Source organism: Stegastes partitus, unplaced genomic scaffold (assembly GCF_000690725.1).
Source record: "Stegastes partitus isolate 25-593 unplaced genomic scaffold, Stegastes_partitus-1.0.2 Scaffold161, whole genome shotgun sequence".
NCBI classification, from domain to species: domain Eukaryota; kingdom Metazoa; phylum Chordata; class Actinopteri; family Pomacentridae; genus Stegastes; species Stegastes partitus.
The window spans coordinates 324,332-337,700 of NW_007577892.1; the positions used below are offsets into that span (position 1 = coordinate 324,332).

The 13,369-nt window shown below is 39.1% G+C and overlaps 1 protein-coding gene across 1 annotated transcript; it reads left to right on the forward strand.

Moving 5' to 3' along the window:
• The first annotated feature begins 602 nt into the window (after nt 1–602).
• Nucleotides 603–12,108, forward strand: psmc6 (proteasome 26S subunit, ATPase 6). Its single transcript, XM_008279507.1, has 14 exons — nt 603–715; nt 1,169–1,248; nt 2,696–2,735; nt 6,891–6,943; nt 7,525–7,592; nt 7,905–8,019; nt 8,309–8,396; nt 8,652–8,713; nt 8,799–8,922; nt 9,316–9,377; nt 10,318–10,438; nt 10,531–10,611; nt 11,364–11,435; nt 11,528–12,108. Exons 1-14 carry the CDS (start codon nt 631–633, stop codon nt 11,644–11,646), a joined length of 1,170 nt encoding a protein of 389 aa, XP_008277729.1. The 5' UTR covers nt 603–630; the 3' UTR covers nt 11,647–12,108.
• The last annotated feature ends 1,261 nt before the right edge of the window (nt 12,109–13,369 follow it).

The following is a 13,369-nucleotide window of genomic DNA, read 5'->3' on the forward strand; positions in this document are numbered from 1 at the left end:
CCAAATCTGAGGCCAAGTCTTTAATTAAGAGCTATGTAAAGAAGTTGTGGCAAGAAAGATGGGATAGGGGAGATAAGGGAAGAGACTTGTACTACATCAGTCCTCAAGTTTCTTGGGATGCCAAGGAGAAAGGTGTTGAAGAGAAGAGGTGATACTTACTTGGCTCTAAACAGGGCACACAGGATTAAATAAATACTTACACTTGATAGGCAAGCATGACACTGGAGATTGTGAGATATGCAGTGTACCTGAAACATAGAGCATGTCCTCATGAGCTGCATAAAGTATGACAGAGAGAGGAGTATAGCTAAAAGGAAAATTGAGGATATAGAAGAGACATTCAGTCTGAGAGGCATATTATCTTAGCCATCAGAGCACAAAGTGATTAAAATGTTACTTGACGTCTTACGAGACACAGGGCTTAGATATAGAATATAATTTCTTTTTTTTCTTTTTTTTGTGTGTAGCTTGCATGCTACTCCTTTTTTCTGCAAAGCTGAGCCATAAGAGTGATCATTTACAATGCATCCGGAGGGTGGCGGTAGTGCGCTAAGTTAGTCCGCATCCGCCGTTAAACGCTCAAAGAAGAAGAAGAAGAGGCGGAAGCAGCATTTACTGCACTTGGTCGTCATGGCGGACACAAGAGAAAAAGCGTTGCAAGACTACAGAAAGAAATTGTTGGAACACAAAGAAGTTGATGGACGATTGAAAGAATGTAATGGACTGGTTGACTTAACATTTCGGATGTAGCGAAAAAACATGTTGTTTGATTTAATCAGAAAAATGTTACTGGATAGCCAACGTCGGCTAGCTGGTCTGCTAGCTAGTGCTTTGTCATGCAGTTAGCATCTTCGTAGAAATGAATGGAAGTAAATCGGTCATCGTTAGCAGTACTAGCTTAGCTTAAGAGGAGTAGACAGCAACACTAACAAGACTGCATCTCAGTGGGATAAGTAGTTACAAAAGTCAGGTAGTGTCGTCTCTTGTAGTCATCGCTTTTATACTGCATGTCATTTGTTTACGTTGTCAAGTTTGGCCAGGTATCGCTGACATTAACAGACATTACGTGCTTTTCAATTTGACTGTAAAAAACAGTTGAATCCTTGGTTGTGATTGTTTTTTTAAGGCTATAAACAATGCAAGCTTGAAATCCTTTTTATTTTTCTAGTGAGAGAACAGCTTCGAGAACAAACTAAACAATACGAGAAATCAGAGAATGACCTGAAGGCTCTTCAAAGTGTTGGTCAGGTAAGCATGTTGTCAAATTGTTTTTCTGTATCCAGTTAGATCTCACTTCTTGGTTATAATGGCTTTAACAGGAGGGTGAAGTTTAATGTTGAAGATCCACGTGATTATAAGCAGTTAACAGACAGCTTACAGAACACTCTTGTCTCGCAATTGCTGACAATAACCATTTACAAAGTACATAAACTCTGACAAGGCAATATTATCCACATTTTTTGATTTTATTGCTTGATGCAGTAGCCACTGTGCTACGGTTGTAGATATTGTTATTTAGTTGGAAATTCATGACGACAAAATCAATTGCCACTGAGATGGTAGGTGGGCTTTGTAATTGGGTGTATAGGGCAGCAGGTATTATTTCATGTTTGGAGCTACAGAGATAAATGGCAATTTTAATAGTCTGCCAAACATTATCTCCAATTAAAATATATATTATCTAGACCCCCTCTAGCGAAAATCCAGCTTTTTACCTGGTCAACATGTCCATTTGGTGTTTTTTATGCTATATGAGAAGTCATTGCCATCGCTGAGGTTTCCTTCTGGAGAGAGCAGTGTAGCGATGACAGTCTCCAGTACGCAGACTCTTACTTCTGGGTTTTCATATGTAACAAACTTGAGGAACCAATCCTGTTAACTTGGTTACCTAGATTTTTGTTTTTCAGAGATCCAGTATCTCAAAATATGAGGGTATTTCCTAAGATCAGTCAATGATGGAAATGTCCAACTTCTGAAAAGTGTGTTCATTTATACATATATATATACTGATATGCTGCCATATATATAGATATACTGCCATCAAACCATGTATTTCTCATCTTCTGTTGAGAAAACCCCATATGTGGTTTTGTAGGGTTCAGGTCAGGTGAGTATGCATATCATGGTCAGCAAACCATTTGGTAATAATGGGCAGGTGATAAGTCCTGCTAAAAAAGGAAATCAGAATGCCCATAAAGCTTGGATAAAAATATGAAGTTGTCTTTAATTTCTTATTAGACAGCTGTGTTAAATCTGAATTTGATAAAACATGAAGGCCAGCAGATAACACAGCACCTTAAATGATCCCAGACTGTGGAAACTTCAAACTGGACTTTAGATTCTATCTATCTATCTATCTATCTATCTATCTATCTATCTATCTATCTATCTAAATTAACAATCATAAGAGTCATTGGAAACTCAACTCAAACTCTTCACAAGTGTGTATAAGCGTTTGTTAACAAAAACGCATACAGAGACATGCTAATATCATTCTCCTTGGGGGTGTTGCCTTCTGTATTATCTGAGATGTTTATCATATATCATCCGTTTTCTATATCACAATTAAAGTAAAACATTTAGCTCAGACTTTCTGTGGAAGAACAGAGAGAAAGGAACTTGTCCAGACAAACAGAATGGAAAGAATCAGGGGTTCATTTATTTTGTCTTTACTAACCACATCTCCTTCTTGCAGATTGTTGGAGAAGTGCTCAAACAACTCACTGAGGAGAAATGTAAGTTCATTGGAAAATATCCTCCATTTATATATGTCTTCTCCATGGAGATTTGTATAATGATGTTAGTCAAAATACCTAAAAGTCTACTTGATTTTTGCCGTTTCTCCACTTGTTCCTCACAGTGTCGTTTATGAAAAAAAATAAATAAATAATGTGTTAAGTAGCGTGCAAATAAGTTGCTGATATTTACAATAAAAGGAGTATTAAAAAGTCTAAGTACAGTATAAAAGTAGAAATAATAATAACAATACGCATATAGGAGAGGTTCTCCCGGTGGACCAAAAATAATTGGGTTTAAACTGCAAAGCTGAGTCATTGGAGTGTAGCGGCCAACAGTCCAAGTGATATGCCACTGCCCTTAACCGAGGCGTTATGGTGCCTCTTGCCTTTGGTGACAAAGGATCTCCTGAACTGCTCAGTCCTGCAGCGTAGAGAGATAAGCTCCTCACTGTAGCTGCTCCTCTGTCTAGCCAGGATGTTGTGAAGAGGATGGCTGGCATTGTTAAGGATGGACTGTGTGTGCATCTCTCAGCCACAGTCTTCAGTGAGTCCAAGCTCCTGCAGAGCATAGAACCAACCTTCTTCACCAGCCTGTCCAGCCAAATAGTGTTCCTCTCAGTTCTGCTGCCACCCCAACAGACCACAACATAAAAAAGAACACTATATACCAAAGGATCTTAATCTCCTGAGAAAGAGTAGCCCTTTCTGCTCCTTTGAGTGCAGTTTGGCTGACATTTTGCTCTACAGGATCACCTTGTTAGACTTGTAGACCCAGGGCTGTTTGACGTGTTTATGAGATGACAAATGGTGGAGTTATGGGCATTCAAGTGCCTGGCTGTGATCCTAACTGCTAGCATCTAGCATGACAATAGCCAGTTGTCATCTTTGTCTTGTCAAATATGGCATTATGTCATTTGAATAGCACTGGATTTTAATGTGGTCATTTAGGACCTTTTCAGACATAGGAAATGGAACATTACTGGCTTCATCGATTCGTTAAAGTGACAGCATTCTGTCATTCAGGCATAGGTCAGTTTTCCTCCAGTTTTACTCATCACTTTATGTAGAGATACCTCCCCCAATGCAGGTTAGAAACTGTGACCCTGTGTGAGAGTTCACCTGTTTTAAAGAGAGAAAAGTACACAGTGCGATTTGCTATTAGATCCCATTCGTTTCTTTGTAGGAGTAATAATTTAAACTAGTTAATAAAGTTACAGCTGTTACTCCTTGTGTAAATGCATGCAACACTCCTGTCTTTGGAGATACTCATATGGACTCTGCTTCTGTATGGTATTTAAGGTATTGAAAGGAAAGGAAATAGTCCTAAAGAGTTGGAAGCATGATTTAAATTGGCATTCTGTGTATAACAGCTAACTTGTCCGATGTGACGTTGAGTATCTGACTTGCTGTTGGATCCTTGCCCAGACTGATCTACTATCCATGCTTTGTGGAGGATAATTTATGATTCATTGAAGTTACAGGTAGTTGGGCAAATGCATGCAACTCTCCCTCTCTCTCTGAAGATGCTCATATTGATTCAATTCTTTTGCTGGCCGATGCTACAGAGGGAATAGTCCTAAACACCTGGAATAAAACAAACTTCAGTTCCTCTTACTGTCGTATGGTGGGAAAAAAAACAAAACTTGAATCAGTGTCATTTATCGAAGCTGTTCGTCTCTGTTTTTATCTTAGTGAAGTTTTATTATTATGGACATTTCATTTTGTAGCCTAATAGATTTGAAACTGTAGAGCAAAGTGAGTGAAAAAGGTGTTTTGTGATTTTTGGTACACAAATTGTGTTTTGAACTGAATTCTAAGAATGGCATTCTCAGATAGGACTTTTTTGAGTCCAAGTGGGTGAGGGCTGGATGGAAAGCAGCGAAAATGGCATCCTCTATCAACCTGTTTCACCTGTATGCAAACTGAAGCAGGTCGTGGGAGGGAGGATGGATTTGATATACTACATGACCAGCCTCTCAAAGCATTTTGTCATGATAGAAGTCAGTGCACATCATTGTAGCTGGATGGGTGGGGCTTCTTCGGGACTAGTGTTATTGTTGCAGCTTGGAGACATGGGGACAACAGCTTGACTGAGGGAGATGTTAAAAAAAAGTCAGTGAGGACATCAGTGAGCTCTTCAGCTCAGTCCTTCAAAACACGGCCAGGTATGTTGTTTGGTCCGGCTACCTTGCGTCTGTTGGTCCTGGGGAGGGTCCTCTTCACGCTGGCTGGAACCAGGCCTGCTCGTCCAGGGGAGGAGGAGTCTTCTGTGCCAGTGCAATACTCGGTCAGTGTGGTAGCATGTTAGCTCAGCTAGCTGGATAGAGGAGTCCGGGAGGTCTCAATTTTGTCAGGCACAAAGTCGCAAACAGCAGCCCTGGAAGTGGCTGCTAAGCAAGAAAGAGACACAGCAAGAAATGCTCTGGCTAGCTAAGACAGACAGACTACAGAGAGATGCACTGCAAGCGAACACATCCAGTTTGCTGTTATTACTCAAACGCAACTTGTGTACTAACTTGCTTGTAAAATCCTGATACCCAGGATACTTTCCCTTCTGGTTACCTAAGCCTTCATCATGTCAATGTGCACATGGACAGCTGGATACATCATGGATGTGCAGATGTTATTATTAAGCACCTTTCAGACATGCACTACATTCCATTAATCCAACGGTAATTTAACATTTCAGCGTCATGTCTGAATGCACACCTAAATCACATTTCTGTAAAAGTTCCGCTTTCCATATGACTGTCAACTTGGCACAAGTCTGAACTGAACCGTAGCATTAACTGGCAGGCATGCACATGCAACAGTACTTGTTAATGTGGGAAGTGTTTTAAGGAAGGATTTTTTCACATTTCTGCATCAATATTAGTTGATAACATTATAGACATGTTAAAATGGGTTGGATGCCAAAAACACCTTTTTTCCCCGCACTTTGCTCTACAATTTAAAATGTATTAGGCAACAAAATGAATGTCCATAATAATCAGACCTTACTGAAACCAGACACCAACAGCAATAATGACTGCAATCCGAGTGTTTTTCCCCACAAGTCGTGGTAGGATCTCTGAGTATCTCCAAAGACAGACAGGCAAATGCTCTTGGACTGATGGATGTGGAAATTTTAACAACAACGTCTAAGTTATTCCCAACATGGGGATCAGGATCCAAAACAAAGAATGAACTGTTTCTTTTGCCCTGACAACCAAGAAAATATCAAAATCATGACTTTAAGTAATGATTTCGACCACATTAATGTAGTAAAATGCACTCGAGTCATGGAAACATATACATTACAGCTTCTAAAAAACAAGATAAGACAGCTGCATATAATGCAATGTTTGATTTCAGATGGTTTACTATGCTCTGTTTTTGAGTAAGAAATTAATTCTTCTAATTAGTTTGCATGTAAAGATTTGTTATGGTCTTCCTCAAAAAAATTGAAGTTCTTAAAACTTTACACCATTCCACATCTGATTTCATCTTCTCTCATCAATTACCTACCAGTGCATGTTGTTACAGGTTTTCTTTCAGCAAGTGTGCCAATCTTACTAGAATATAAAGCTATATTTATGATTGCGTCCCCTTATTTGTAAATACTCATTAAATTATTATCCCTGTGCACTTTGGTAGCTTCTGTCGGTTTTATCCTGTTACTGTAGTGCACACAGAGTGCAGTTTTTTTTGTCAACAAAAAGTTTAAATCCTTAGATAACAACTTCTTAAATTTGAATATCTTCTGGGGTTTTTTCTTCTATTACAGTAAATGAATTATCTTTGGGTTATGAACAAAACCAGAGCTTTTAGAACGTTGTTTTGGGGTTTAGAAAACAACAATTGACGTCATCGTTTTTTGGAATTTTATCGACCAAACAACTAATTGATTGATTGAAATTAATCAACAGATTATTCAACAATTAAAATGATCATTTGTTGCAACCTTAGTCACATATTTCCTTATCTCTACTCTCCTCGTTTCTCCCCATCCAGCCTCTCTATTTATTCGCTCTCTGTAAAGTTTATGAAGAACCACACCTTTTGAAGCTTAGCATTCAATGACAAATAACAAATGTCAACCTGTGAACACCCTGATTTATTTTTTTTTTTAGCTTAGACATAATATGCTCATGTTTTTTGCTTTATTTCCAGTCATTGTCAAGGCCACCAATGGTCCCAGATATGTGGTTGGATGTCGTAGACAGGTAAGTGTTAAACAGATATTGGTCTATCACACATGCGATAAAGGCATAAAACCTGGTTGGGAGGTTTGGTGCAGTCAGCTGCATATTACAGTTGAATGATTTGATTTGGATCTTTCATAGATTTAATATGGGTCTTCTAGAAAAATGACAAAATCTGCTGTGTCCAAAATTTACATACAGCAATGCTAATATTTGGTTAAATGTCTCTTGTACATTTTCACCTCAACTAGGCAAAGGTAGTTCACAGTTCACGACTGTAAGTAATGGTCGAGCTGAAGATTCTGTTTGAAAATAGAGGTTCTCTGAGCATGAGTAGAAGGAATGCCAGTGCCATATTATACATTGCATTGCAACTGATAATGTTAGGTCATTGTTGGTTGTGTTTTAAATCAACTGGCAAGATTACTTTAGGCAGTTTGGGGTTTTTTAAGTTTTTGCATCAATGATGGCAGTGTATTTTTATTTTATCTGGTTTGGCACACTCATTTAGCAAAGGCATACATAAATCAACGTAAATCAAAAGAAAAGTTTCCATCTAGATATAAAATGTGCATTGTAATATGTAATATTTTTCATCCTAGTTGGACAAATCACAGCTGAAACCAGGAACCAGAGTGGCTTTGGATATGACCACACTCACCATAATGAGGTAGGGTGGATATGATCACTAGAAATATTAATACTTAGATATGGGTAAACAGTATCACGGGCTGAGTGTGGAGTGTGGACCACATTGTTTTTGTCTTTGGCAAGTGTGTTTTTACTTCATTTGTTAGCAAATGGAATGCTGTGTATTTACACTATGGTATAAGCACCAACAGCATTACAAGGTGCTGAGTGTCTATTCAAAGCTAAGCTGCAATGAAGAAAATGCATCATGGTTTGATAAAGAGTAAACCATATACGCAGCTTTAAGGATGTATTTGTATGATGTCAGCATGTGTGTCCTGTTCGTTTAAAGGTATCTGCCCAGGGAAGTGGACCCTCTGGTGTACAACATGTCCCATGAGGATCCTGGTAGCGTCTCCTACTCTGAGATTGGAGGCTTGTCTGAACAGATCCGCGAACTGAGAGAGGTATAACAAGCCCACAATAATATAATCATGCAAAGCAGACTTTTTTTTTGGGGGGGGGGGGTTGCGGTTTTTTACAATTATTATTGTTGTGCACTTTCTGCAGGCTGCATCAGCATGCTTTGTAGTATCTGGAGTTCCCAGAGGCTCCTATATATTTTATAAGCTGACATTTGGAGTGTGGACATGAAAGGATTCTATTTTAGATTACAAGGGCATCAAAATGACTACCAATGATTTTGATTATTATTTTCTGTCCATTGAGTCAAAAAACATTGCTGTTTTGTGACAGGTGATTGAACTGCCTTTGACCAACCCTGAGCTCTTTCAGAGAGTGGGGATCATCCCCCCAAAAGGCTGCCTGCTCTACGGGCCTCCAGGTTAGAATGAATGAAATTATACCTGTCTTTATAAGGCTACATCACATACCAGTGATAACGATGCTTGTTTGTCACATTTATCAGTGCATAAACATGGTTAAACTGTTATTTGTTTCTAAAAACACCAACTTTCCTAAATGTTTTATAAAATGAAACTTTATTTGGCTGCCATGGCACATAGTTGGGTCGTATGTAATGTAGTTAGTTAATTGTCTTTATCAGTTATCTCGTATTGATAATTTCTCTCTGAAACAGGCACTGGGAAGACTCTTCTTGCCAGAGCAGTAGCCAGTCAGCTTGACTGTAACTTTCTTAAGGTAAGAATCAGTACAAGCATCAAGATATATAGTCACATTGCTGTGCAGTCAGTCAGCCGGAAGTATCTGTGTGTTTGTGCTGCAGGTGGTGTCCAGCTCCATTGTGGACAAGTACATTGGTGAAAGTGCTAGGCTGATCCGAGAGATGTTCAATTATGCCAGAGACCACCAGCCTTGCATCATCTTTATGGATGAGATAGATGCCATTGGTGAGCTATGTGAAGCACTTGCTTTGTTCATCCTGGGGTTTTGTAAATTATGTTTAGTATTTATTTTACTTTTCCAATATTGCTATACTGCACATTGAAGACATGCCATTTTATTAGAGTGAGAGCTATATTTACTGCAAAGGAAAACTAGAGTATCAATGCAGCTAAAAGAAAGTAAAAAGTAAAGTTACAAAGAGAAATAAACAACAATTAAAATAAACTTAAACTTAAAATTAATGACGCAGACCAGAATAAATAAAATAAATCTGGAAGGATTTATAAATAAGACATTTTTCTCTTTTAGCTTTACATGAACACTGTGTTTCAGATACTGCACTTAAGGCTCTGAATTGTCACTAAATGTTATTTGTGTGTGCATGATGCTACCTGAAGGGGGCCGTCGTTTCTCTGAGGGAACCTCTGCTGACAGAGAAATCCAAAGGACTCTGATGGAGGTAACTGAATCACTGTAGTGTATCAGACTATTGTAAGAACAAAACATGTCACACCAGCCTCCTCTGTCATTTTCTGTGTACACCCATAAATATGCAACAATGTTAGTGTCATTTTGCGTTATTTATATGATGTAATGAGTAATAATAATGATGATTTCTTCGTTTTGGAATTGTGAGTAGACATGCATGTCAAAGTGCCTAAACAGTCAGTATGTTTAGTATGCACTATATTAGTTGTCTTGCCTAGGCTCTGTGAAAGGCCTTGCTGATGCCAGAGGTCAGAACTTTGAAGTAGATGGATACAGCAGGTGCTGGTGAGCCTTCTTGATTAGGGTTGAGGTGTTGAGGGTCCAGGGGAAGTCCTCAGAGCTGTGGGTTCCCAGAAACTTGACGCTGGAAACACACTCTGCCTAGCGTTGTGTGAGCAGTCTCTGTGTTTCTGAATTCCACATTGAGCTTTTTGGTCTTGTTAGTGTTGAGGACCAGATTGTTGGTATCGAATTTCCTCCCTGAAGGCCGTCTCATCATTGTTGTTGATGAGACCCATCACTGTTGTGCTGTCTTCAAACTTGATGATAGTGTTGGAACCATTTACAGGTGTGCAGTTGTAGGTGAACAGGGAGTAGAGGACTCAGGAAGCAACCCTGTGGGATGCCAGTCTAAGTGTAAGAGTAAGGCTCTTGGATTAGAGGTGAATTGTCTTCAAGAACCTGACAGGAAATTCCAGTTGCTTTTTACTGAAGTTCCTTCGATTACCATGACCTGAATAACTAAGAATCTACACAAGGATACCAACTTTATTATTGCAAACCTGGGCAAACTTCTTGATAGGGATTTTTAGCTTAATTAATTTTGCTATAAGATAAAACTATTAAAGTCACTGCAGTTGATAAATTATTAAAAGCAGTCGATCTTACTTTTGTTTTATGTGTTCTGTTAGCTGTTAAACCAGATGGATGGCTTTGACACGCTGCACAGAGTCAAGATGATCATGGCCACAAACAGACCTGACACCTTGGACCCCGCCTTGCTGCGGCCCGGCAGACTGGACCGCAAAATTCGTACGGTTTTTCTTTGTTGCTGTTTATCCTGTTTTTTCAGCTGTGTGAGACTGCACGCAGCACAAACTAATGTCCTTTTTTATGTTGCACAGACATCGAACTGCCCAATGAACAGGCTCGTCTGGACATCCTCAAGATCCATTCCAGCCCTATCACCAAGCATGGAGAAATAGGTTGGTGAGCAAAACTGATACCAAAATGAGTTTTCCTCTTCTTCATGTATCCTCCTGTACTGCCTCTAATTTGTTGTCATATCCTGTCATCACAATATGACTGAGACTTGATGTGCTGTTGTGCTGGTGTTATTTTAGTAATTTAGGGACTTTGCCTTATGCTAGCATCACACTCACTGATGCTCTGGAAGAGTGTCTGCTAAAGCTTCATGTGATAGCTTATTACTTAAATGCAAATGAAGCAGGTTTAGAATAAAAGTTCTTTACAAATAATAGGATTACCTCCCTCAAATGAATAAAAGTTAGGTATTAATGTCATTTGTTTTCTTTATTATGTCAGCATTATTTTTTTTCAGGTTTCATGCTCCTTTGTGAAACAACTAATCTCTTTATTCTTTGCTGGTCAGTTTTGTATACTAAGTGCACATATACTGCTGTGTAAAACAGCCGTTTCTGAATAAATTCAGAGTTGGATTTATATACATTGGGTTTTTACTGACACCATAAATTTTGAGAGTTTTCTCCCTATTGAGAATTGGGCTTTTAAAAAGAGCTATGTGTTTTTATGGTTAAATTAAGAAGGAAATAGATGTGCTGAAGTCCTTTGATGATCCCAACAGTCATAAGAAAGCATTGATTTCTGAATATTGGACATCTTAAGCAACTAACGTGAAAGCGAAACACTATTCCTGTGAACACAGCATGAGAGAATCTAAGCAGTAAATTTCCTTTGTTTGCCTGTGCACTTTCAGATTTTGAAGCTATTGTCAAGCTGTCGGATGGTTTCAACGGCGCTGATTTGAGAAATGTGTGCACAGAAGCAGGTTAGATGGTCATTCATTTTCATTATTAGCTGCAATTTCTTTGTCTAAGTTAACCATGGCAGCTCTGTTCATGTGGACCTGTGTGTTTGCAGGATTATTTGCCATCCGCTCTGACCGTGAGTACGTCACTCAGGAAGATTTCATGAAGGCTGTGCGGAAAGTGGCTGATTCAAAGAAACTGGAGTCCAAGCTGGACTACAAGCCTGTATAACCTCTTTGTCATAGTCCTTTTCTTTACCAGATATTTTTCACTGCGTTGCCATGAATTGCTGTGTTCTATGCTTTAAAGCTAGAAAAGTGTGTTTATGTTTGTGGGAAGCAATATCAGAAAATATACATTGTCCTTCCAAATGCCAACAATGACCTTCTGTCAGTAACATTAACTCTTGTCTCCACTTGTTAGTGTTTACACCAGATCAAAGTGGCTGATCGTTCTGGAATCCTACAAGTCTTGTATAAAATTGCATAATGTACTGAAATATACCATTATATCTTAAGTTCTGTGTTTTTCAGTATATTACCATTCATTCTTTTCACTTACTTAAGTGTGATGAAATTGGGCATCTCAGTGGCTGCATTGTCCAGAACTTAAGTGAACACATGCCATTTTGAGCACTCTGACCATGGAAATAGTATTTTGACAACACAAAATAAAAAGTCTTGACTCATGGTACACTTTGTAGTTTTTCCAGGGCTTTCAACTGATTTATGGACCACAACTGCATAAGAAAGCTGTTCCATTTAAAGGACAATTTGAGTCCTTTGATAAAGCTGTAGAGGGTTGAAAGCACTTGAAAATCCAGTAAGTGAATGGTCAAGATGATTATGTCTAATGAAACACTGTTTTGTTGTGAAGACAAATTATCAAAAAATTTCAGCTAAATGGCAAAAAATATTTTCATCTGTTAGTATTTTGATACGCTGCAAGGTGGTGCAGTTGGTAGCACTGTTGCCTCGCAGCAAGAAGGTTGCTGGTTCGCGTCCCGGTGGGGGCACCGGGATCTTTCTGCGTGGAGTTTGCATGTTCTCCCCATGCAGTGTGGGTTCTCTCCAAGTTCTCTGACGTCCCACAAGTCCAAAAACATGTTGAGGTTAATTGGTGATTCTAAATTGTCCGTAGGTGTGAATGTGAGTGTGCTTGGTTGTCTGTTTCTAAGTGTAGCCCTGCGATAGACAGGCGACCTGTCCAGGTGTCCCCTGCCTTTGTCCTAAGCCAGCTGGGATAGGCTCCAGCCCCCCAGCAACCCTAGTGAGGATTAAGTGGTGGATAGATAGTGGATGTATGGATGGACATTATCATACATTAAATGTATACTTAAGATTTAGTCCCGTGTAGCTAAAAATCTACAACTTGATTTAACACAATATGAAAAATTCTGGCATTATAGCAGCTTTCTGTGTAATCTGCTGATGTTTTTTTTAAAGGTTCCATATTTTGCCTGCCCCCACCCTTTTATTTAAAAAGCAAAATGATGCTAGCTTCACATGTCTTCACAGTATGTCTTTCAGTTTCTCAGTTCAAAAGGTGTTTGGTTCGTTACACCATGATTGTATAACCCCTGGATTTAGCCCTGTTCTGAACAGGCTGTTTCGGGAACTGAAGCCTTGAAAACTACTGACCTACTGTTGTGTCCGCTCCCTCCAGAAAGAACACCCTCTCTGCAAGTGTGACAGTGCTACGCATAACAGCTGACCACACATTGGCTGCAAAGTCTGGGACTTTAGGCAGAAAAAGCAGAAAGCACCTGCTTTTTCTCTGAGCGATCAAATGACAAATTCACAGCTTTTGTTTTACCGTGTATAGAATGACTTAATCAGATTATATCAGCTCTGGGGACCAGTGCAGCAGCTTGGAAATGACTATGACGTGATTACTGTTAAGCGTGTTCATGGGCAGCGTTGCAGTCACTGTTTTATACTTGTTTAATATCTGA

What these genes read in the sequence shown, in the direction of transcription:
- psmc6 (XM_008279507.1), top strand. Translation starts at nt 631, where the DNA reads ATGGCGGACACAAGAGAAAAAGCGTTGCAAGACTACAGAAAGAAATTG. An exon ending in TTGACTGTAACTTTCTTAAG is followed by an intron (nt 8,714 to 8,798) that starts GTAAGAATCAGT and finishes TTTGTGCTGCAG; the next exon opens with GTGGTGTCCAGCTCCATTGT. An exon ending in GGATGAGATAGATGCCATTG is followed by an intron (nt 8,923 to 9,315) that starts GTGAGCTATGTG and finishes TGCTACCTGAAG; the next exon opens with GGGGCCGTCGTTTCTCTGAG.